At 31.6% G+C, this 25920-nt stretch overlaps 2 protein-coding genes across 2 annotated transcripts; both read left to right on the top strand.

The window, feature by feature from the left end:
• The first annotated feature begins 20250 nt into the window (after positions 1-20250).
• LOC124835206 (cytochrome P450 71D11-like) lies at positions 20251-22202 on the top strand. Its single transcript, XM_047310107.2, has 2 exons — positions 20251-21153; positions 21363-22202. Exons 1-2 carry the CDS (start codon positions 20251-20253, stop codon positions 21984-21986), a joined length of 1527 nt encoding a protein of 508 aa, XP_047166063.2. The 3' UTR covers positions 21987-22202.
• A 902-nt stretch (positions 22203-23104) lies between these two features.
• LOC124835205 (cytochrome P450 71D9-like) lies at positions 23105-25376 on the top strand. Its single transcript, XM_047310106.2, has 2 exons — positions 23105-24096; positions 24621-25376. Exons 1-2 carry the CDS (start codon positions 23224-23226, stop codon positions 25230-25232), a joined length of 1485 nt encoding a protein of 494 aa, XP_047166062.1. The 5' UTR covers positions 23105-23223; the 3' UTR covers positions 25233-25376.
• The last annotated feature ends 544 nt before the right edge of the window (positions 25377-25920 follow it).

Raw genomic sequence — 25920 nt, forward strand, 5'->3', positions numbered from 1 at the left:
GTTTATCATACACGTAAATACAACCACTATTCTCGTTCAAAAATATAATATGCTCAAAGGATTTCACTAATAGATTATTTATTACTTTAGTTAATCATTAAAATCAAATTCTCAATTTAATCGACATAAACACCTCATGAGTTCTACTCCAACAATACATCAAAATAAATAAATAAATAACAAACCAAAAATAATAAAACATTTCTTGATCTAATTAAAGATTATAATCACGTTATTTTTTTTTTCAAACTAAAATTAGTAAGTAATTTAATATTATAATTAATGATTATAACCTCATTATTTTCATCTTTAAAACCAATTAATATTTATTTCTTATTTCCAATTCCGTAAACTATTAATTAATTGATTTTAATTCCCTTTATTTTAATTTCAGAGACATAATTTTAACTTATTATTATTTTTAGATCCATGCATTTTCGATTTCCAATTATTATATTATAACTTTTCAATTATTATAAGATTAGAGACAAGCTTTATTTTAATTTTTCCTTATCTTATTCTCATTATTGTTTTGTTAATTCAGTCCAACTCAATTCCAAGTCTAATCCAAACCACAGGCCCAACAAGGCCACCACTGTCTGCCAACCCAACCCACATCCAGGGACTCCACGGCCCAACAATTCCAACTCAACACCCCGGCAGCTCCACTTGCGCTACGACCAAAAGCCACCACGCCCCAACGAAACAGACACGAGATTAAACCCCAAAATCGCAAATTCATAGATTTAATTAAACCTAACAGTTTCAAGATCAGAAACACGCAAACAGAAATGAAATTCCTAATTCAACTCCAACCTCCAAATTTTGATCAAAAACCTGCAGGGAAAATCCAACGGACCATCCCAAAAATCCCAAATTGCAAGACCACAATTAGCAACAGGAAAACCCCAACAGAACCCAATCAAAAATCAGAGAAAGAAGGAGGAGAAAGGAAGCTTGTGCCGCGAATCAAAACGAATGAAAGTAGAACCAGAACTGCAAACGCACCCTTGCGCCATTGCCGCATCTCCGCCGCGCTTTCGTCACGCTCCTCCGCGCCTTCGCCGCGCCTCATCGCCGTTAAAAGAAATAACCCAAAACATAAAAACAAAGAAGGAGGAGATGAAGAACGGTCCTAATCTCCATCGCGCAGTCGCCGCGACCTAGCTGCTCCATCGCTCTGTCGTCACCGCGCCTCCTCCGCGCCAGTAAGCCACGCACCGAAAACCCTCTTCTCCAAGATTGGATGGTCCGCGAGTGAGGCACAGAGACATGAGGAACGAAATTGATGGGGATTGGTTTGCTCCAGTAATAGAACGAAGATCGGTAAGGGAAAAGAAATTAGGGAAGAGTGTTCGTGTGCAACCCTAAAGCTGGGTTGGATGCACGAGAAGGAGAGAAGCTCTCCCTAAGGCACGACAAAATGACCCACCCAGGTCTGTCCAAGAAGAAGAAGAAAAATCCCCAAATCAATTTGGGGAAAAAAAATGAAACTAGGGTTTATCAGAAACAATAAATCTGATTTAGTAAATTAATTAGGGTTTAGAATAAAAAGTCTGATTTTGAAATTTAATTAGGATCCAATTAATTATAATTTGATATTTAATAAAAATAAATCATAATCCTAATCAATTCAATTCTTAATTACAATTAAGAAGAAAACTTTAACTCTTAATAAATTCAAAAGGAATCTTAACCCTAATTTGTTCATCACTTTAATTAAACATCAACCTTGCTACTGATATCTCTTCTTACAATTTTCTCTTTCCAAAAATTGTTTAGGAAGACAAAGAAACATCATGAATTATTCAATAGAACACCAACATCACATTATCTTTCAAAACATTTAAAACTAATAATTGCAAAGATCAATCGTTTAAACAATATAGCTCACCATACTCCCAGATAAAATCAAAGATATTCCAAAATTAATCATACAATAAAACAAGAAATTAAAGATAAGTTTCCCATGCCTTAGTCAATTATGAAGCTGTAAGAGTGAAGATCAATCAACCACATACTATCTTCTAAAAAATATTTTCTCCTCTTCAATATTTGTGTCTCACAGTGTTTTATTTTTTCTTTTTCTCAAATATGTTACGTACCTCTCTTTCTACGTTTTCCTTCTTTTTAAATCTTTATTTTATTTTTCCTTTAAATGAAACTTAAAAAGTGCTTCCTAAAATCTTTCAATCAGCTTTATAACTGCTAAACTCTAAATTTAATTTCTGCACCTTAATATACAAAAGGGAAAAGATATTATTGTCCTTAGACAAAATATAATTAAAATAAGATAAAGGTTTTTCATAAACCTATCTCTCTAATATTTAAACACATGTTCATTCAATCTTAGACACACATCTCTACCAACAAACCAACACATCACATTGAAAATATAGAACATCATAAATTTAACAACCATACAATAACATGCACTAGTACAAAAATCGCGTACAATGTCGAATATTTTGGGCTTTTAATGGCGAATTCGCAAACAACGTCATATCACGAGACGTTAAATTAACGTCGAATTTTGTTAATATACGATGTTAACTTAACGTCGAATTTTGGCAATATTCGACGTTAATCGATTTTTTTGTTTTTTTAAATTAATTCTGATCTTTTTTTACAACTCTACGAGACTTGAAAAGCAAAAAAATCAACAAATTTCAGTGTTTGGTATTTTATAAAGCATGAACTATGAACGTGTAGTGTAGTATCAACATCAAACAATAATAACAAACAAGTTCAACTAAACAACAACAAACAAGTTAAACTAAACAACAACAAACAAGTTCAACAAAAAAAAACAAACAAGTTCAACAAATAAGTTCTTCAAAACGAAAACTAACCTTCAAAAGGTGTGTTCGTCGGAATAAAGTGTGAGAGAGAAAGCAGAATGCGACTATGAAGGACAAGAGCACAAAAATAATCGGTTAAAACAAACAAAAATCATACATAAAGTAATTAATTAACATGCATTTGTATCAAATGAAAGAAAGATTACATGTGATGCTTGTCAAACTTCATTCGAGACAAGTTTGAGAAGAGAAGAGGGTATCGCGCGCTAAGATAAAGTGAATGAATTTTCAATCTCCCGCTCAAATTTTTATTAAATTCACTAACCTTTTAACGTCGAATTTAAAAGTCATTCGACGTTTTATATCCTTTTACATCGAATTGCAGTTCTAAACAACATTTAATAATTTCATTTACTTACAAAAATGCCACCTCTCATTTTTAACGTTGGTTATTCAGTGGTTGGACGTTGAACGCGTGATGTTATATGCTGTTTTTGTACTAGTGATGGGTTACACTTATATCCACAAAATAAATAAACAACATAGAATTTTATATTTTATTCAAGACTTGCACACCAACTAAGCTACACAACACCTTGTGAACTCATGCAGATTTTAATAAAACATACTCAAATCTTATTTATAAACAACATAAAATTTTATATTTATTCAAGACTTGCACACCAACTAAGCTACACAACACCTTGTGAACTCATGCAAATTTTAATAAAACATACTCAAATCTTATTTATAAACTCTACATTTTCTCGAGTCTTACAAGCTTCAACTCATCCTTCTGCATATACCATATGGAAACAAAATTCCATAATTTGCAGTCCCTTTAATGTATCTTGATATGCGTTTGACAGCAAGCATATGGCTCTTCTTTGGGTTGCCCATGAAATGAATTATCATACCAACACTAAACATCAAGTATGTCTGTTGCTGCATAGAAAACGCAAAGACCTAACGATCTGTTTATAAGTTGTTTCATTCACCCCTTCTTTAGTTTCATCTATCCTTAATTTGACATTCACTTCTAGAGGACTTCTAACATCATTGCATAGAGAGTCATCTTGTATCTTTCCAGTAATTCTTTCACACACTTCTGCTGATGCATCAATAATCTTGTAGTTGTATGAGTAAATTCCATACCTAGGAAGTAACTAAGCTTTCCAAGATTAGCCATCTTGAACTTAACTTCCATCATCTGTTTGAACTCATCTATCTCCTTCAAAGCTTGAACTCATCAGCTGTATGATCATAAACAAAGAACAAAAGGAAAAAGAGATAGAAACTTACTTGCTCTAAACGAAGAACTGATCGATTAGATAAAGATTACTCAGTTGTGACCTCATAGGAACTTCTTGATCATCAAACAGATGATCGAGGAGTTAGATTTTTTAGAGAGAAGACAGAGAACTCTAGAGAAGTGATTTCTATAGAGATGATGCGTTTTAAAATAATGAAACTCATTTATAACAAAACTATTTATAAATAAACTATTTAATATTAAAATAACCGATTCCCACTATTTTTAAACTACTACCACTTCTAAAATATTATTTTCTAGAGTTTTACCTCATCAATAAAAAAAAGTAATTTTATCTGAAAATATTCAGATTACATGATCTAGAATTAATTTTTAATAATTTTAAAAAAATTACATTATGGAAAAAGTATTTAAAGATTGCAAAATATCTTTCAAAATGTATATTCTATAATATATATTTTTAAAATGTATTCAAGATTATATAATTCAAAAAACTCTTTTTTGAAATACGTTATCCAAAAATGCATAATCTAAAATATATTTTTGAATTCAAAAATATTCTTTTTAATTATTTAATCCAAAATACATTCAAAACATATTCCAGATTACATAACTCAGAATACAGGTTTTAAAATAGTTATATTTTTTAGTTCAAATTTGGAAAAAAAGTTTTAAGATCTCAAAATATCTTCTGAATTTTATTGTGTAATCCAAAATACGTAAAAAAAAAATGGAGATGTATTTTAATAGAATATAATTTGGAGTGTATGTGTTTTATGAAAGTGGAAGAATAATAAAAGAAGGGTACAAAAAGAAACAACCAGTAATTAGTTCTACAATTGGGTTCTTTAATTGGGTTCTTTGAGTGATATGGATAACAATGTGATAAAATATGTATAATACAAAAGTTAATTCTTTTATACAATGATACATGTCAGACCTCGTTAAACGCACCCAAAATCCTTCGTCAGACTCATTTAAAATGTATCCAAAACCCTCTGCGCGGACGCCAGGTTTCAAGAAACGAGGATCCTAAAATCAGATAGTGGAATGCAGGTGTCAGCGGGAGAGCGGACGTTCGTTTGAAACAAAAATTGATTTTCTGAAATCCGCTTCACTCTCTTCTGCATGCACCATCTTCCCCAAACTTTGAAATTTTCACTTTCTCTTCCTTCTCTCTAAAACATTTCCCTTCTCTCTACAAATTCTCACCTGTCCTCTTCTCCGATCAACCCTCAGGCACCAATTCTACTCTTCCGGCGTAGAGGACGATCGTTTGAACCGATCAGCTTAGGATTCTGAACTGGTAAGTTCATCTTTCCTCCATTCGTGTGTTTTCTGTAACATGCAAAACCAGATTCCTGGTTGCATGAGTTGATCCTATCATTCTGAGTATCTCGCTGGTTTTTATGTTGGTTATAGCTCTTAGAACGTGCTGTAGAACGTTAAGGCTTCTGGTAGAAGGAGAACCCTAGTCTGTATCTGTGAACGTTCGGATATCTTAAGAGGTAAGGGAAGCTTATTAGTTTAATTTATGTGATTAAGTGTTTCATGAACGTTCGTTTACTTGATTGAATATGAAAAAATGATGATACTATGTTATTATGCATGAAATGTATGAAATTTCTATGATTGGATGGTATGAGATATGAAAAAAATTGATTATAGTATAAATGTATACAAGTATGAAACTGTATGTTAAGAACTGAATTTGAATAATATTGATTTTGGTGAGAAATCCCCTTAAGAAAGTGTACGTACGTTACTGAACGGTCCTTGACTGTTCGGTTTTCTAGTGAAGTTGGATTTGTAGTAGATTCTTTCATTTGGGAAGAATCCTAGTTGAGGACGAGCGTCTTCACTTCAGAATACTGTGCATGAGCGTTCGACCAAGCACAATTGAGTATTAACGTTCGGTTATAAATCTAGTATATATGTAATTGTATATTTTATTGTTCGTAAACATTACTTCAATATTATCGTACTATGTTTATCAAGCCTTTTTATGTTAAGTTTATTAGTGCTCGGTCTTACACCAAGCACTCGTACTGAGTAGTGCTCGGTCTCACACCAGGCACTCGTTCCATTTCTGTAAGCTAAATTTTAATACGAGCGTTCGTTTAAACCCTCCAAGGTTCGCCCTCTATAGTGTACAGTCTTTGACTGACATTTTGATTTCTTGATACTAAACTCTATTAAACACAAGTGTTCGGTTTTCTTCATGTGAATCACTCTAAGTACCAGTCCTTGTATGCCTTGAAATATCCTTATTCATGGGTTTCACTCTAGAGTTCAAGTTCTTGGTTAGTCTTTTAATATTCTGAGTGAGTTCCCAAGAGTCAGTTCATCTAATTTACTCAATGTCGGAATTGACGTTCGTCCCATTCGTCCTTGTAATATATATATTTGTGCTCGCCATCTTTCTTAAGACTGATGTCAACCCTCAGTCTTAATCTATTTCCAATTTTGAAGATCTCCCGGTCTCGCTCTATATGTTCGGCCTAGTTTAATTTCGGGTTGAACGTTCGTCATTTTAAAGTTTGTTTAAATCTTTGTACGTGATAGTTCACCGAGATATTTATTAAGGAAAGATGAAGAAAATGTGATTTGGAAATGTTGTGAATTATGGACGAGCGTTCCGGGGAGGAAAGTCTCATGTATGAATGTTGGAAATTGTAAAGTATGACTGTGGGCATGCTAAGCTGGCCGTTCATCCTGATGTTCCGTGAGTACTCGTCTTCACGTAGAAGAGGGTAGGTCATGTGTGGGAACGACAGGAGGTCCTAGTCCTTAGGGGTACTTTGGACAGATAGGGCTAACCTCGGGTGGCAGCTATTGAGTGTATCCCAGTTACTACATCACCCGGGTGCACGAACGCCTGTAGCTACACAGATTTCATACAGTCCGGACGGTCAGTCTAGTGATAGGCTTCGTAATGATACGTGTATTGAAATGCTCTTGTGTGTTGGATTGTTTAACTTATATGTTGATGCATGAATTAAATTACATAAGCTTACCCTGTGTTTCCTTGTGTTGTCTCGTCTTGTGCGTTCGTCTTTTCGTTGCAATGATCATCCGTGTGGATGTGAGCAGAAGGAGACGCGCTGTTGGAAGAGGTGCTGGAAGCAGAGAACTTGGTCGAAGTGGAAGTGAAGGCCGAACCGTAGGATGTTCGGTAGTAGATAGTAGTTTAGTATGAGGTGATCGTTCGGTCACCTCCTCTCTTTTCTCTCGTTATCTGACCGTTCGGTATTTGGCTTTTGTAAACCGTTCGGTCAAGTTCTCTCTTATCTGGTACAATTTAGCTGGAAAGATTATATAAAGCCGTTCGGGCATAAACGTTCGCTGACTAGTGTAAGACTGAACTGTTATATTATTATATGGTTATTACTGTAATTTTGGAATGTTACAATACATAAATATGGAATTATCTTTTCTAAACGGTTAACTTGTTTAATTTAAAAAATTGCAATTGCATAATTTATTGCATGGCTACATGCATCATCTTTCCCCGTGCTTGTTCATAGTCATACGATGATTTTCCTAGTTCTTGATCACTGCAACCAAAAACTAAAATCAATATCACACTAAGTAATTTTTAGACTTTCAAGGCAAGTAAAAGATTAGCTAGGTAATAACGTTTGAAAGAGATTATTACATATCATATATATAATAAAAAAACGCTTTTAAAATTAGTACTTTATTTATAATTTGTTTTTATAAAACAAATAAAAATTAATATTTGGTTATACTTATAAAACTTGTTTTTTATTTAAAATATTAACTTTTTATGTGACATCACAATTTCTTTTTAGTTAAAAGTGATTATTATATTCTTACCTTTTAAATATATATATATATATATATATATATATATATATATATATATATATATATATATATATATATTAACTTTAAACATTAACTCAATTAAAAAATCTTGTATTAAAAATAGTTATTATGTCTTTTTCAAACAAATACGTTTATTAAAATAAATGTACATATTGGTTAAAACTTATATATCTATAAATATGTTAAATAAATTCTCTCGTCTACCAAAATAACATATCGAAATATTTATTTCTCACCATAATTACTTATGGAAACAAACCAAATAAATTAAAATGTCAAAGCTATTTCAAATGTAAATACTCAGGAAGTTCTAATATTAATCTCATATTGACAATTAATTATTTTCTACTTTTTCTTTACAGAGTAACATATACGTTTGAAATGGTTTTTGTCATTCTTTATGATACGATGAGGTGTCACAATATTTTTTATTTTACTTTCTAACACTACAATTTCTTTAACACTTCTCAGTATAGAATGAGGAAAATGAAACGTTAAAGATAGGGTTGATTATGAACTGTATTCTTTAAAATCGAGTATGGATTCAATTAATATTCAAGAAAATAGAATAGATTATAATTTAAATATATTTTAACTAAATCAATTCAGTTTGAAATGTAAGAACATGAAAAATATTTACCTTAATAGTAACAATTTTATTATTAGTAGTAATAAATTTCTTTGTGAATGGAAAATATAATAAGTTTATATAAAAATAAAATGTGGAAAGATAAATAAGAAATTTTGGTAGCTTAATTGGTAGAAAATTGGGGTGATTTTAAGAACATGGGTTCAAACTCTTTTATTAGTTGCAAGAAGAGTAGAGGTTCTTGAGGGTTTTCGGGAAAACAAATTATGAGCAAGAGATTAAGTTTGGAATAGATGTATAGTATTGTTTTATTATTATTCATGTCTTGAAATTCTGTGTGAATACTGTTATGAAAAACATATGTGCTTATTGTATATCTATCTATATTGAATTTCTGTGTTAATATTATATGTTGTTGTTTTCGAATCTGTAAATAAGAAATTTGTTAAAAACTAGTTCAAGAATAAATTAGAAGAATTCGAGTTATATTTATGAGTTTGTAGTTGAAATCCGAGTTTAAAACATATATATATATATATATATATATATATATATATATATCAACTATGAATTATCAAGTGTGAGATTATATTACATGAAATTTTTCAGTTCAATTTATATTTGATTAAATATAGATTAAATTTACTTTGTCAATCAAATTAAATTTAATGTGAGATTGACTTAATAGACATAACATGAGATCAACCCTATTTAGTTTGATATGGTTTCAATCTCATATCAATCGAATATGAGTTTAATTTTACTTCAAATTGTCTTGATTCCATATGAGTCTAAGATTCAACTTAATTTGTCTAATCCAACCTTATCTTTATTGGATTTGACATGACCTAGGTTTAGGGTGACTCGACCTGAGTTTGGACCAATTTTGCTTGACTTAGGCTTAAGTCAACTCAGCTCGACATGTAGAGTATGTTCCACCATGTAGTCATGACCAATTCAGTTTGACTTGAGTTTGACTCACTTGCCTCTATTGTAAAGTCCAAATATATATATGATTGCAAAATGACAAAGAACCTTTCAAAAGTGAAATGGTGAGCAAGATACTTGTGGTGGTGAAGTCAAAATATTATTTTGTTTATATAAAATAGTATTTAAAAAAAAAGAGAAAAAGACAAAACTACTTTCAAAAGTGGAGTTAAGGGGGAACAACTTTTGGTAATGGGATTTAATTATTATTTAAAATAAAATATTATAAAAAAAAACCTAAATAGTGCCAAATCTTAGCCTATAAATAGCAAGCATGGGGAAGGCTGAAACTTGCACAAAAATTTAGAAAAAATTTTGAGAGAAGAGAGTTGGAGGAAATTCTAGTTGCAAAGGGGAAATTCTGGAAGTTTTCGGGGAACAATTTCTAAGCACGAGATTAAGTCTGGAATAGAGGTAGGGGAGTTAATCCTTCTTATACATGATTTTTATACATGTTATGATCATGAATATGAGTTATGAACATGTTAAAATTTTGGTAATGGTAGTTATCTATTCACTTGTATAAATTTAGTTTTCATGATTATAATTTTCTTATTTTCGATTTATTGTGGTAAAACCTTCCTTTTAAATGTTTTTACCATTGGATTTAGCTAAAAGTTTAATATATGAATCCTAAGACCTATTTCTTAACTTTGACCATTCGGATCATTAATTAAAAGTCTGTACTTGGAGAAATAAATCCTGCATGTTTGAGTAAATTAATTACCCCTACAGTTCTATTACTGAGTCCTCTCGGTAAAATATAGATTCTGACCTATTTGACCGTTAGATCAACCTGAAAATTGGATATATGATTCTTAGGATATATTACTACACTTTGACCGATCGGATTTGTAATTGGAAGTCTATGTTTTGAGAAAGTAATTTTGAAAGTTTGAAAAATCTGATGAACACTATAATTCTATTCTTAAGTTATCATGGTAAAAACTTCAGATATATTTCATTTACCGTTAGATTGAGCCCAAAATTTAGTATGTAGTTCATAAGACATATTAAGTAATCTTGACCGTTCAGATTTGTAATTAGATGTCTGTGCTTAGAGGAATTCGTTCCGCATTTTGAGTATAACCGAAAACCACTTAAAATTCTGTCCCTGAGTTACCTCGGTAAAACCTCAATATCTATCTAGTTAACCGTTGGATCAACCGGAAATTTTAATATGTAGTTTCTAACACATAGTGAATTACTTTGACCGTTCAGATTTGAAATCGGAGTTACAGATTTAGAGATATTAATTTCGTATCTTCTCAGGGATCTCAATATTGCTTAATTTCTATTTTTTTGATATCTACATTAAATTTCAGTGTTAATATTAGATGTTGTTGTTTTGAATCTGTCAATAAGAAATTTGTTCAAAACTAGTTGAGGAACACTTTGGCTAAGGAAAGACTTGGTACTTAAGTTATCCATTGTGACACACCTCTCTTTTCTGGAAGTCTACTCGATATGTTTTTAACTTAAATCTTGTTGTACAAATTAAGTACTGTTAAATTATTATGCAATATATCTCGTTGGAATGAAAATATCTGATGGATTCATGTTATTGTGGTAGATATGAAATTTTGAATTATAATTGTGATGGTAGGATAGAGGAATCTTAAAAACCGGAGTTGGTACATCCCTGATCATAGAGCAGCCCTGGTCTGATCCAGTAAGTTGTGACTAGTCATATGTACTGGCGTTTATGGTGAGTTTGATTCGTCAAACATTTGATTCTTCTCCGGTGACCATTTATGGTGATATTTTAGTATTTTTAATTTATTTTGTAATATATTCATTTTGTATGATTTTTGTGATGATTGTATTTTATTGGATTTGAATTTATGCGTCTGAACATGATATGAGTATTATGGGGAGATTTTGTAAGGGTATAATATGTGAGTTGAGGAGAATATGAGTATGGTATGAGTCTCGTGGAGAGATTCAGTAATGTATGTTGATGTTGAGGGTCCCGTAGTTGGAAGTTATCCTGATACTCTAATAATCATCCAGCTTCAAATAGAGAAGGATGAATTATGTGGTGAGAGGAGCAGGAGGTCCTTGTCTATGTGCCGGTTTTGGACATAGTGTTGAGGACTAACCTTGTGAATGGTATGAAGTATTTTGGAAGTGTATTTGTAAGAAGAAGTAAAAGTCATCATAAGTGCATAACCTCCCGTGACCGCTCATCAACGTATCATCCGGATGAGTGTCTATTGGGTATTGTGGTGTTTCTTGGGTATTATGGGACGAGTGTCTAATAGGAATTGTGGTATGATGGTATGAGGGTGTCTGACATAATTATTATATGATGTTTGTAATTATGCATGTTTTATAAATGATTTGTTGCATGTTAGCTCACCCTACTTGTTTGTGTTTGTGTATGTGCGATGATCGTATAATTCGTTATACGGGAGCAGATGAAGGAATGTCGTCTGATCTAGTGCCGATGAAGAAAGAAATAGAAGAATAAATTAGAAGAATTTGAGTTTTATTTATGAGTTTGTAGTTGAAATCTGAGTTAAAACATATGTATATATATATATATATATATATATATATATATATATATATATATATCAACTACAAATTTTCAAGTGTGAGATTACGGGATGTTATCGTAAATGTAATGTTACAATATATAAATTATGCATTATCTAGTGTGAGATTATGAGATGTTACATTTATTATGGTCTAGGTCGACTTGCTTTGACTTGGAGACATGTTACTCGACTCGACCATGGCCTGAAATGACTGATTCAACTTTAGTTTGACCTTAGATTGATTTTATTCAATTTTACCTAAACTCGAGATAGACTTGTCTCAATCTAGGCCAAAATTAACTCAATTAGACCTAAGCTTAAATTAAGTCATCTCAACCTAAGTTGATTCAACTTGAACTTTTGACATGTGTCGATTTAACTCAACATTTTACATAAATGTCTTAAAACTACTTAAATTTAATTGGCTTGTCTAACTAGATCAAAATACATGATTTAAAGATAACATGTCACATTTTTATAAAATCCAGAATATTTGAATGATAAATATCATGAGTAAACAAAATAGTATTTATGTATATGAATTACTAAGTGTGAAATAAACTGTAATATATACTCATGACTTAAATTTAAAAGGACTAAAGATATATATAAAGATTAGCTTTAGGAAGACAAATAAATCTTAGTTTTAGCTTCCAAAGGTATCAGGAAAGTTCTAACTTCACCAACAAATCTTTTCCAACCTTACAACGTGAAGGTGAAAGAGATGTTAAAATCACTTATAACTATTACATATTTGTTTGTATATCCTTTCGTATAAAATGAAGGTTATAAATAGAACTCATATTATTATACATGTTCTTGCATATTATATATAGTAACCTCAATAACCTTCATCAACTTTTATAGGATTCCAAATAATGACGATTGATTCACACATATCAAATTTTCTACACTCAATTCACAGCTATTTTTATTACTTTCTACAAGTAGAATGTTAAATCTAGAAACTTCTATTGTGAAATAATTTTTAATTGTAACAAGTAAAGCTATATTCGAATTATAATAGTAATTTGAATTATAATAATAATATAAAAAACATTTAAATTATAATTAAAAATATTTAAATTATAATTATACTATTAAAAAAAACATATACAATTTTTATAACAAATTTATCTAAGTTAAAATATTAATTGAAAGAACAGGATAAATGAATAAGAGTATGGTTATAGGGAAAAATCTGAACAACTTATTATTGTATCTAATATTAAAAACAAATATGATATTTGGTGTTAAAATAATTACTCCACTTAGCTGACTTCATTAGCTCAAATTAAGAATCGTGACAACTCGAAAATAAGAGTGTTATTCTCAATATTAATATTTAGTTGTATAGGGACACAAATTGTGATTTATCTTTGAATACATCGGAAAAAATCTAAATTAAATTATACTTTCAAAAAATTAGATTAAGATCTCAAAAGAACTAACAACCCCAATTATCACGCAATAACAAATTAAGAGTTTCATTCATAAAAGAAAAAACACAAAGAAAGTGATAAAAAATATATATAAAGGGTATAAAGGTATAAAACTATTCCTAGAACTGGAACGAAATCAACATAGATTACAGAAATACGAAGAAAAAAACACTTATCTCATGCCACAAATTTAGTCTATTGTGAAGATATTTTACTAAATTAGATTCTGATTTTTTTTTTCTCCTTTTCAAATTACAAGTATGCTTTGAGTGATTTTCTTTTATTATCTAAAGCTACTCATATGTAGTTGTACAAGTTATCCCATTGATTTTTTTTTACCAAAAATTAAGTTTTAATTTATGTACAAGCTAGTTTGATATTTTAAAGAAATTTATTTAATTTTTTATCGTAAAAAATGTTTATAGAAATTTTTTTCGAGACAAATGTAAAAGAAGTTTTCTGTCTGCATCTTTTCATATTTTTACTACGTCTACTTTGAGTTCTTAAGCAAAGGGATTTATTGGGTTTGTTCCCAACAGATTTTTCGTGTTCATATAAAAGCCAATAAAATTAAATGATTCCAAGAACCACAAGTTGAACTCATGTTTGTTACTACAAGTTCATGAAAAGGACTCTTCTGTTCAAAGATAATGACTTCATTGAACTAAACGAAACCAATTCCAATTGTACCAAACAGAGGTTAAATCCTTTCTTTGTAGAGTTCAAAAATCCCAATATAGGAGAAACCAAGATGATGACTAGGTAACAACAAACATAGTTAAGAATGCCGACTAAGGTCTATATAAACAGCACCGCTAGAATAAGACCAACATTAGAAATTTGTTTCTTTTCCATGGCTCGGTTTGTCCTTTACTTTTAAGCTATCATCTTCTTTATCTTCTTAACCTTAGGGTGTGTTTGGAAATATATGCAATATGCTAGCTATTATCTCAATATGTTATTTGTCTTTTTCATTATTTCCACAATTTTTTTCTTTTGAATAAAAAATAATTAGGGAATTTAATTCACTTATGAAATTATTGTATTTCTTCATATACTTTTTTTTACTTGTACGTTATAAATCCTAAGATTTTTTTTAAGAGTACTCGGTTACATGTATAAAGATTGACATGAATATTACTAAATAGTTTTAATAGACTTTCAATATACATTCAATTTCCATTCAACTTTGTAGCAAGAGGTTATTCAACATAACATAGATGTGTCTTAATACTTTATACTTTTTATATTCATACTTTTTCCTCTCTCTTTTTTTTACTTCTTGTTCATTCTAACTAAAATCATAAAATTAGTAGCATATTACAAGAAAACTATATATTAGCTTTCAAATGATAGTATATTCGAAAGTGCAATGTTATTAGGTTGATTAAGTCACTCTAATGCAATGCAAAAGAATAGTTTTCTAAAATATACAAAAGCGTAAAGTTATTTTTAAATTTAATTTTATATCATATAAATCATATGAATTGGTTAAGTTGACACTAACTAGAGTCTATTTAACTTGCGCTGAGTCGATCATAATAAAATCTACTTAATGTTAACACTAATATTGTCGACTTTAAATAAATGTTAACTATTTTTAATAAATATTGTCATATTAGTGTTAGATTAGGCAACTCTAACGGTCATGAATATTAAAAATTAATAATGTTAAGATCAATTAGTTTACATTAATTTTATTTATTTATTTTTAATTTATATTTATTTAATTTAGTATTGACTAGACTAATTTTATTTTATTTATTTTAGTATTTATTTAAATTATTGTTAACTATGCCAACTTTAATATAATATATCTTTAATATTTTATAAATCCACGTGTGTTGTGACATAATATGAACTTTAAATTATTTCCAAAGGTTCATATTCAAAGATAACAAATTCTTTTACAATTTTTTTTGGTGCATAGGTTCTATAGAAGGGGCTGAGTTTGTCTTAAACTATTTTCACACAATACAAACTAAGACACTTTAAGGCAAACAAATCAAGCATTAATAGTTAAAACTTTTTTGTTTCAAGAGACATTATTTGTTTACAAAATCTTTTTTGATTTATATTTGATTATCTAGAAATATTTAGATGATTGTAACTTGATTAATTTTTAGAAAAATCGTAAAGAATCAAACTAATTAAAACAATTAACACACTTTTTTTTGGAAAATGCATAAAAACAATTGATGAATTGTATGATACATAGAATTCTCTAATCATTTTACATGTTGAGTTGTCTTATGAGGACATGTTGAATCTACATGTCATGTATTTGTCTAGTTCTTTGTTAACACTTGATAAATAAAAGTTCCTCTACATGTCATGTATTTGTCTAGTTCTTTCTTAACACTTGATAAACAAAAGTTCCTCAACTTGAGTGTCTTCTTCTAAAATACTTAACATGTTAGATGAATAATCACATATATCTTCATTAGTATATAATGTTTGTTATTTTTAAGAAGTGAACTTTAAGTATAACTCAACTTCACAAAATTGACTTGTAAGGTGAGGTTTGCATCCACTTATATACTCTAAATTAGCCTTATCTCTAGTCGATATGAGACTTTCTACACACTCCTTCACGCGGTATATACATCTCGTGTGTGAGACTAGACATTAATGATACGATAACAGTTCAATAGCAGGTGGAATGGTATGCCCAACAAACATAAATCTAGTTAGGATAAGCTCTAACTCTAATATCATGTTAAGAAGTGGACTTTAAGCCTAATTCAATCCAATAAGACAAACTGGTTTGTAAAGCAAGGTTTACACCCACCCACACACACACACACACACACCACACACACACACACACACACACACACACACACATATATATATATATATATATATATATAATATTCTAAATTGACTTTATATCTAGTTGATACGAGACTTTCAACAATATCATCAAGAGAGTAAAAGTCATCCTTGAAGATGATGTCAACTCTATCTTGTGGGAAACCTTTGGAGCCATCATGGAGCATGAATTGAAGAGTAATGTAGGATATCTAGGTCATTATATTCAACCATGTAGAGTATGTTTGTTTAAAGCTTGTATTAAGGCCTAAGTAGCATATGATTTTCCTTAAGTTAGACATCCAAATCAAGTGGAAAGTGTGTGCCATGTGTCATGCTTCCATTGGAGAGAATTTGTTTTTTAGAAGTGGCCACATGACACTCAAGGAATGGATAGGATTGTGTTTTGTGAGTGGTCACATGTCCTCCCATCATTGGAGAGGATTTATGAACACTTGTCTACTCCTTAGAAGGCCTCATTTTTTTGCCAATGAGAGCAAAGGAGGAAGATCATGATTTTAGGATTAGAAGGAGACACCCTTGGCCTATAAATAGAGGTGCCTCTGCCCTTGTATTTCATCTTGGAATTAAGTAATGTTATGCTGCTAAATTGTAGCATAAACTTCCTTGATCAAGAATAAAACAACCCTAGAGGCCCTTCTAGTCACCTATCTCATGGAGTTTGTCTAACCTTTTATTGAACCATTAAACTACACACCACAAAGTAGTGAGCTATCTCCCTAACCACCACCATTTGCGCAACATATCACATTTTTCCACCCAATTTTCGCAACCATATCCACCATAGGGACCATCTCCTTACATTCTTCTAAGTTTTGAACCAACCTAACTCAAGGAGGTTGTTATTACCACTAGATTGAACATTCTTAAAGTTTAGACTGTTTTTAATTGATTTATATATATATATATATATATATATATATAAAATTTATTTTACAATGTTACTAAATTAGGAATTAGTTAACATATAATTAAAATTTTCACCTGTGTATACTTTTACAAGTTTAACGAAATTTATTTTTAATTATTTAATACCGAAAAAAATCTTATATTTATAGTATATCAAAATCTTATATTTATAGTAGATCAAAATAAACCATAGTGAAGTTGATTGACCAGTGCATCAATATATCTTGATTGCGAGTTGTATGATAAGCAGTTGTGGGTGATTACTTGTCTTGAAAGAAAGTGTTTTGAGATATGTTGAACCATTGAATTGTTGTTTAGGCTGAGTTACATTTTGTTTTGCTTGAGAACAAGCAAAGTTTCAAGTTTGGGGTTGTGATTACAGTTGATTTCACCGTTATTTAAGAGTAAATTTTGATATCAAATGAACCCTTTTTGACTTAGAAACTTGTTTGTTCTCTTGATTTTGGTTTATTTTGGGAAATAAGAGAGTTAAGGTTACACTTGAAGATTTTATTAATAAATCCCCTTGGTTTTGTAGGAAATTAGGATGAATTGGAAGAGGAGTTAAGTTGTCAAGAAGTTGGAACTCATAAAGGATAGAAAGAGCACCAGAAGAGAAGGTTACAGAAGGTCGCACTCACGCTTGGGCGCCCCTTTCATGACCCTCGGCGCTTGAGCTTCGCAGTCACGCCTGGGTGCCCTTTTTGGGGTGCTGAGCGCCATCTTTCCTGCAACGTTTCACGCCTGAGCGCCCTCCATTGGACGTTGAGCGTCATTCTCTGGCAAGCACGCCTGAGCGCCCTAAGTAGGGGCGTTGAGCGGTGGCAACGTTGGCCCATGGCCTAATTCACCCTATTTAAGGATTAGCTCGACCTAGAGAGGGCATCTCTTGACAGAATTGACACAAATCCAGATTTTGTCCTACTCTATGAAGGCAGAAGTGGGTGCGGAAGCTCTCCTCTTCAGTTTTTAGGGTTTTTTCTATCTTTTTCATTCCATTGTTCATCTTCTCCATGACGATGGGGAACTAAACATTCTTTGTTGTTTGGGGATGATGTAACCTTGTGAACTCTCATGTATTTGAATTGATTCTTATTTATTTATGTTTCTTTCATTAATTGTGAGGGTTATTCTTCTTTGCTCAATGCTTGTTATGTTTAACTCATTCATGGCATGATTATTGGTTTTCGTGATATGGACACATACGGGGAAACCTAGATCTAGATAATTGCTTCCAAAAGCAGTATTGCCTAGACATAGGGATATGAGTTTTGGTTATCTTAAGCTTTTGTGCGTATGTAATGCAGAATTAATTGCTAGGGAGACAAGACATTGTAAACTAGTAATTAAGGATAGACTTTCTTCGCCGAGACATCGGGTTTTTAGTAATTTAGAAAGTGATATTAACATTAATGAAGAAGATGAATTCATATATGCATGAGAGGAAACTTGGTGAAATCTAAACCCAACAACATATTCATCTCATATTTTCAAAATCATCCATTCACCTTTGTGTTTTTCTTTCAATTGGTCAAAATTGCATTCATGTTTATTTCTATAGCATTTGCATTCAAAACCACTGAATTGTTCTTCAAAAGTCTTAATTAGTTGGGTAATCACATAATTGTTTAGTGTCATCAGTCCTTTCGAAAATGATACTTCGTCTTACCATTTTATTATTACTTGATACGATTCGGTACACTTGTCGATATTTTAACACTAACATAAGATATTTTACACAATATGGCAGATACTTCCCAAGTAGGGATGACAACGGGTCGGGTCGGATACAGATAGTGCCTACTCGCAACCCGACCCGACAGAAAAAAAACCTACCCGTTACCCGCACGGATACCCGCTTAAAAAATACCCGCTTAAAAAATACCTGCGGATATCCGTGGATACCCTCGGATACCTGCAAATATTTAAAAAAATTTATTTTTATAAAATATTATAAGAAAACTTAAATAAAATTACAAAAAATATATAAAATATAATATATATTAAATTAAATATAAATTAAAATTTAATTTTAATTATATTTAACCTTATAAAATATAAATTAATGTTAATTTTAATTAAATTTAACTTAATAAAATATAAATTAATTTTTTATTTTATTTTTTACGGGTAACGAATATCCGCGAGTATATATAGTATAATACCCGCACCCGACCCATTTATAAACGGGTATTAAAATATCCGTTACCTACAACCCGCGGATAATAAATATTCACAGTACCAACTATCCGTCGCGAATTTTATTTGCGAATATTCGCGGACACAGATTTTTTTGCTATCCCTGTTTCCAAGAAAACAAATCTATCACGAAACAAAACATACCAAATACATAACACAACAATAAGCATAATCCGTGATGGGATTGAGACTTGCACACAGAAAACTAAGAGATTTGGCCATCGCTTAGAAGATGGGGGCACCAACCAAATAAAAAAAATCCGATTTGGCCATCGCTTAGAAGATGGGGGCACCAACCAAATAAAAAAAATCCGTTGTATGTAAAAATTCATTAAAATTAAAAAAGTTTGATACGGAAAACAATATATTTAACCAATATTAAATCTCGTTTATGTAAATTTTAAGTTGAATTCAATTTCATAAAATCAATTTATTAATATTTATCTTTAGTTATATATTATAAATTAATTTTGTTATACAGAATTTTTAACAGAAATAATTTAATTTTTTTATATCTTCTAAATCTTTTAAAAATAAAATCACAATAGAATTGTAATCTTTAAGATCGATTTGGAATCCAAACATTTATAATATTCTTTTATTCTTCTTTACACTATTAATATGTAACTGTTTAAATAGCTTCAAAATTTGATGAAAGTATAAATGAAATCATATAAAAAATTCCCAATACAGGAGAAACCTAAGATCACTCCAGAACAAAAGGAAAATTTAACATCAATCGATGGTAAAATGCTGAATAATGTGTATATAAACAGACACTAGGACGATCAGATTGACATTAGAAATCTGTATCTCTTCCATGGCTGAACTTGTCCTCTATTTTTCAACTCTTATCTTCTTTCTCTTCTTAGTCTTCATAGTGAGAAAAATAGGAAACACAAAGAAAAAAGTTGAGGACACACCTTGTAACATACCCCATGGACCTAGAAAACTACCTATTATAGGAAATATACATTTTCTGTTATTCTCTCAACCCCATAGAAAATTAAGAGACCTGGCCTTAAAATATGGACCCTTGATGCATCTTCAACTGGGAGAAGTTTCTACTATTGTCATTTCATCCGCTGAGTGTGCTAAGGAAGTGATGAAAACCCATGATATTAACTTTGCCACAAGGCCTAAAGTCCTAGCTATTGATGTAATCTGTTACAACTGCACAGACATAGCTTTTGCTCCTTATGGACATTATTGGAGGCAGTTAAGAAAAATTTGCTTGTTGGAGCTTTTAAGCCTAAAACGTGTTAACTCATACCAGCCAATCAGAGAAGAGGAGCTCTTCAATCTTATCAAATGGATAGATGCACAGAAAGGATCACTGATCAACCTCACTGAAGCTGTTCTTTCATCAATTTATACAATTGCTTCAAGGTCTGCCTTTGGCAAGAAAAGCAAAGACCAAGAAAACTTTATATCAGTGGCTACAAAAATAATCAAAGTTACTGGAGGTTTTGACATTGGAGATTTCTTTCCTTCTGCTGTTTGGCTGCAACATGTCACTGGCATGAGGCACAAGCTTGAGAGGTTGCATCAACAAGCTGATCAGATAATGGAAAACATCATCAATGAGCATAAAGAGGCAAAGTCTAAGGCCAAAGATCACCAAAGTGAAACAACAGATCTTGTGGATGTTCTCATGCAGTATGAGGGTGATAGCAAGCAGGATTTTTCTTTAACAAGGAACAACATCAAGGCAATAATTCTGGTAATGATTATAATCTCTTTCAAATACATTTTATGCTCATAATAATATTGCTCAGACTTTCTAAATGTCGGACACTTTTTCCCTCGATATCTTATTTTTTCCACTTGTAAGAGCTCTTAAGTAGTGAAACATTTGCCTAATAACTCTAGAAGCATGCAGTCTGTTTATTATTTAGTTTTAACCTCTTTGGTTGATAAACTATTTTTAAGGACATTTTTGGTGCTGGCGGTGAGACATCATCAACAACCATAGATTGGGCGATGGCTGAAATGATGAAGAATTCAAGAGTAATGAAAAAAGCACAAGCTGAAGTTAGAGAGGTATTCAAATTGAAAGGAAGGGTTGATGAAAATTGCATCAATGAACTCAAATATTTGAAACTAGTTGTGAAAGAGACCTTGAGATTACACCCTCCAGCTCCTCTTTTGCTTCCAAGAGAATGTGGTCAAACATGTGAGATACATGGCTATAACATACCTGCCAAAAGCAAGGTCATAGTCAATGCTTGGGCAATTGGAAGAGATTCAAACTATTGGACTGAACCAGAGAGGTTTCATCCCGAGAGATTCATTGACAGCAGTATTGACTACAAAGGGAATAATTTTGAGTACATTCCTTTTGGAGCTGGAAGAAGGATATGCCCTGGAATCACATTTGCATCCAGAGTTATGGAACTGGCCCTTGCAATGTTGCTGTATCACTTTGATTGGAGGCTTCCATGTGGAATGATAAGTGAAGAATTGGACATGAGTGAAGACTTTGGAGTCACAGTTAGAAGAAAGCATGATCTGCTCTTGTTTGCTTTTCCTTATCTTCCTTTGCCTGTCTCATGAATTTCACATTAAGAAACAAACCCTTGGTGATGTTGAGATCGTGCACTTTGATGCCATTTTAGAAGTTTTAATCTTTGAGTAACTGAAGATAAAAATCTGTCATTTTTGGTTCAGTAGATGCTTTTAAGATTTTATATTATTTTCATGATCAGTAGTAGTTCCTAGAGTCATGAAGCATTGTATTTTATTATTATGTTACTTAAGTGTGTTTGAATATGTTTAGATTGCATAAAAATAAAAATATCTGCCTGTTTTTTTTTTTCCAACTAGCGATTGATTCAATGAAAAAAAGTTCCATAGAAACAAAAACTCCAAAAACCATAGAGACGGAGTTAGATTCATAGCATATCATAGAAACATAAACTCCGAAAAGATCATAATGAATGAAAAACGTTTCATAAATACATCTTTTCACACTATATCTCAATTACGAGTCCTTTCATAATTAAAAGTTTTGTTCTTAGTGATAGGTACTGACGATTAACAAACACAGTGCCTTGAAACTGAAGAGGTTGATTTAGTTATTGTCTTGTCCTCTATCAACCTTCTAATACTTTTACTTTCTCTTTTATCATAAAACAAACAAATGGATGAGTTAATAGCCACTAGGGTTGAGCTGGTGAAGCTGATCTTCATGAATTTTTGGTTGGAGGCAATATGCTGAGAGATAACATCATGTGTGCAACAGGATCTATTAATGGAAAGTTCAGACATAGATGTCTCATAATACTTCATACTTTTCATATTCATGCTCTTTGTTTTCTTAGTTCTGAGGGACATAGGATGCAATGTGTATCAGTCAGGTAAGGGGTATTGAGTGTAATTAGGAATTCAGTGTAATTTTCTTAATTATTTGTTGTCAAATCCAAGTTTCATAAAATATATGAGAATGATTGCACTAAAATACAATAGTTATCCAAGGTTCTGCAATTTTTTAAGCCATATGATTTTGCTGAGGAGTTTTCAAAAACAAATGTATGTCACTTGATGTACTATTGCAACCACTATTTTGTATATAAAAATATATATCTGTTTCTAGTTGTTGGCTGTGATAACATTCTTGTCTATTTTGAATGGTGTTTCATTAATTAAATACATCAGAAAAATGCACAGTATACTGCAATCAAGAGATTACTAATACCCAATAATGGACGAAGAAGGTTCCACAATCTGTATACGAATTGCAAAAAAACTTCTTTGGTAGAACTAAAAACCTTGATCTGAGTTTTATTTCCACATGGATCTTCAAACCTTCTACTTCATATCCATTCTCATTTTTATGTTTATTGCACACAAAATAATAACAAAGAAATCTGCCTCAACTCCAAATTTGCCACCAGGGCCGTGGAAGCTACCAATCATAGGGAACATACACAACCTCGTTGGCTCACTTCCCCATCGTAGACTGAGAGATTTATCAGCAAAATATGGACCCTTGATGCATCTGAAGCTTGGAGAGGTTTGTACCATTGTGGTTTCATCTGCAGAGTGTGCTAAAGAAGTGTTAAAAACCCATGATCTTATCTTTGCATCAAGGCCTCCAATACTAGCTTCAAAGATAATGTCTTATGATTCTATGGGCATTGCTTTTTCTCCTTATGGTGATTATTGGAGACAGCTAAGGAAGATTTGTGCGTTGGAGTTATTAAGCTCGAAACGTGTCCAATCTTTCCAGCCAATCAGAGAGGAAGAGCTCACTAAATTCATCAAAAGAATTGCTTCAAGAGAAGGGTCACCCATCAATCTCACCAAAGAAATCCTTAAAACAATATCTACAATTGTTGCAAGGACAGCCCTTGGAAGCAAGTATAGGGACCATCAAAAGTTCATATCAGCTGTAAGGAAAGCCACAGAGGTTGCTGGAGGTTTTGACTTGGGAGATTTGTACCCTTCTGCCGGATGGCTTCAGAACATCTCAGGGTTGAAGTCTAAGATTGAACAGTGTCATCAACAAACTGATCAGATAATGCAGAGGATCGTGGATGATCACAGAGAGGCTAAGTTAAGTGTTGCACAAGGCCAGGGTGAACAAGTGGAGGATGATCTTGTAGATGTGCTCATGAAGGATGAGTTTGGCTTAAGTGACAACGGTATCAAGGCGGTGATTTTGGTAAGAGTATTTACATCTCCCATCAATGTTATTTTCATAGTAGACAATGATGAACAATTCTGATCTTTTCCCTATGTGCTTAGTTTTATTAAATTGCTGCTGTGTGCTAGTTAACTTCCAAACTGTGATTAGAAAATTTATCTACACAAACAACAACCAAAACTAAGTTTCTACTTCACACTAACAATTCCAAATAAGAATAGGTCAAGGTTGTATATAGATAAATTTATCTATAATAAGTACTTACAAGAAATAAAAATGATAAAAAAACTGAGAGGCTTCTCCTTGTTAGCAGAAATTAGTTTGCATATCGAAAGCAAAGAGTTTAGTACAATGAAGTTTAAGTTTACACCACTCCAATTTACAGCAAGTCCTAAGCTATCCAGTTGTACTGAACTAATTCATTATAACTTGGGCTAATTTCATTTAATTTTCTTGCTTCTTCTTCCATTGCAAAGAATAATATTATTCCTGCAAGTGTTTCCTATAAAATTCAGATGAATAATATGATGAATTTGAATTAGGATATCTATGGAGGGGGGAGTGAGACATCATCTACTACCATAACATGGGCAATGGCAGAGATAATAAAAGATGCAAGAGTAATGAAGAAGGTACAAGCTGAGGTAAGAGAGGTATTTGGTAAAGAAGGACAGCCTAATGAAAGTGACATGGAGAATCTAAAATATTTGAAATGTGTTGTGAAAGAGACATTGAGACTGCACCCTCCTGGTCCCCTTCTACTTCCAAGAGAGTGTGGAGAAGCTTGTGAGATAAAAGGGTATGAGATACCAACGAAAAGCAAGATCATTATCAATGCTTGGGCCATTGGAAGAGACCCAAATCATTGGACCGAGGCAGAGAGGTTTTATCCAGACAGGTTCATTGAAAGTGGTGTTGACTACAAAGGCAATAATTTTGAGTATATTCCATTTGGAGCTGGAAGAAGAATGTGCCCAGGCCTTACATTTGGCTTGACCACTGTTGAGTTTCCTCTTGCATTGTTAATGTACCATTTTGATTGGAAAGCTCCCAATGGAATTAAGAATGAAGATTTGGATATGACTGAGGCTTTTGGAATATCCGTTGGTAGAAAACATGATTTGCAACTAATTCCTGTCACTTTCCGTCCTTGAAAGAGCTCAGATTAAACAAATTTTATATCAACGGTTTGTCATCTTTTTCTTAGCCTTTCCATTCTACTGAATAAATATGTATATATGTATTTGGACACCAAGACTGGCTTGTTGGAAGATCACTAATGATATTTATAGTTTAAACATGAAATTTGTTTTGGTTTCGAGCAAAACTGTGTCCAATAACTATATATTATACATTCTTCTATCGAGTGACAAAACCTCGTAAACTCAGCACTTTTAAGTCGTATTTGTTTGGGAATAAGCATAATTCAAAGGATGTACATCTGTTGATGTCTTTCTCTAATATAAGACAATGAAAACTTGGTTGAGTTGACAATTTTGAGTTCTAAAAGTTTAGTCTTTAAATAATTATTTGAATCTGGCAGTAATGTTTTTTTATATTTTAAGAAATTGTTTTGGTTAATAATGTTTTAAAGTAAGGTGGTTGCATAACCAACACGTAACTTATTTTCTTAACGTGATAATGTTGAGTTAAGCATTTGAATGAAACTCAAATAGAATTATATTTATTATATTAAAAAAATATTAATTATATTAAAATATATAATAAAATAACTTATTAATATTTTTCTTGGGACAATGCTCGTATGATTAATTTGATCAAATTGTAGCTATTTTACTGTAAATTAATAATATCTTATGATTCAGTCACATATCAATAGAT

Source organism: Vigna umbellata, chromosome 9, assembly GCF_029865625.1.
Source record: "Vigna umbellata cultivar VRB3 chromosome 9, Vumbellata_1.0, whole genome shotgun sequence".
Taxonomy (NCBI): Eukaryota; Viridiplantae; Streptophyta; class Magnoliopsida; order Fabales; family Fabaceae; genus Vigna; species Vigna umbellata.

Excerpts from the sequence above, each read along its gene's own strand:
- LOC124835205 (XM_047310106.2), top strand. The coding sequence starts at position 23,224 with ATGGATCTTCAAACCTTCTACTTCATATCCATTCTCATTTTTATGTTT. Across the intron at positions 24,097-24,620 it reads GTATCAAGGCGGTGATTTTG|GATATCTATGGAGGGGGGAG; the intron begins GTAAGAGTATTT and ends AATTTGAATTAG.
- LOC124835206 (XM_047310107.2), top strand. The coding sequence starts at position 20,251 with ATGGCTGAACTTGTCCTCTATTTTTCAACTCTTATCTTCTTTCTCTTC. Across the intron at positions 21,154-21,362 it reads ACATCAAGGCAATAATTCTG|GACATTTTTGGTGCTGGCGG; the intron begins GTAATGATTATA and ends ACTATTTTTAAG.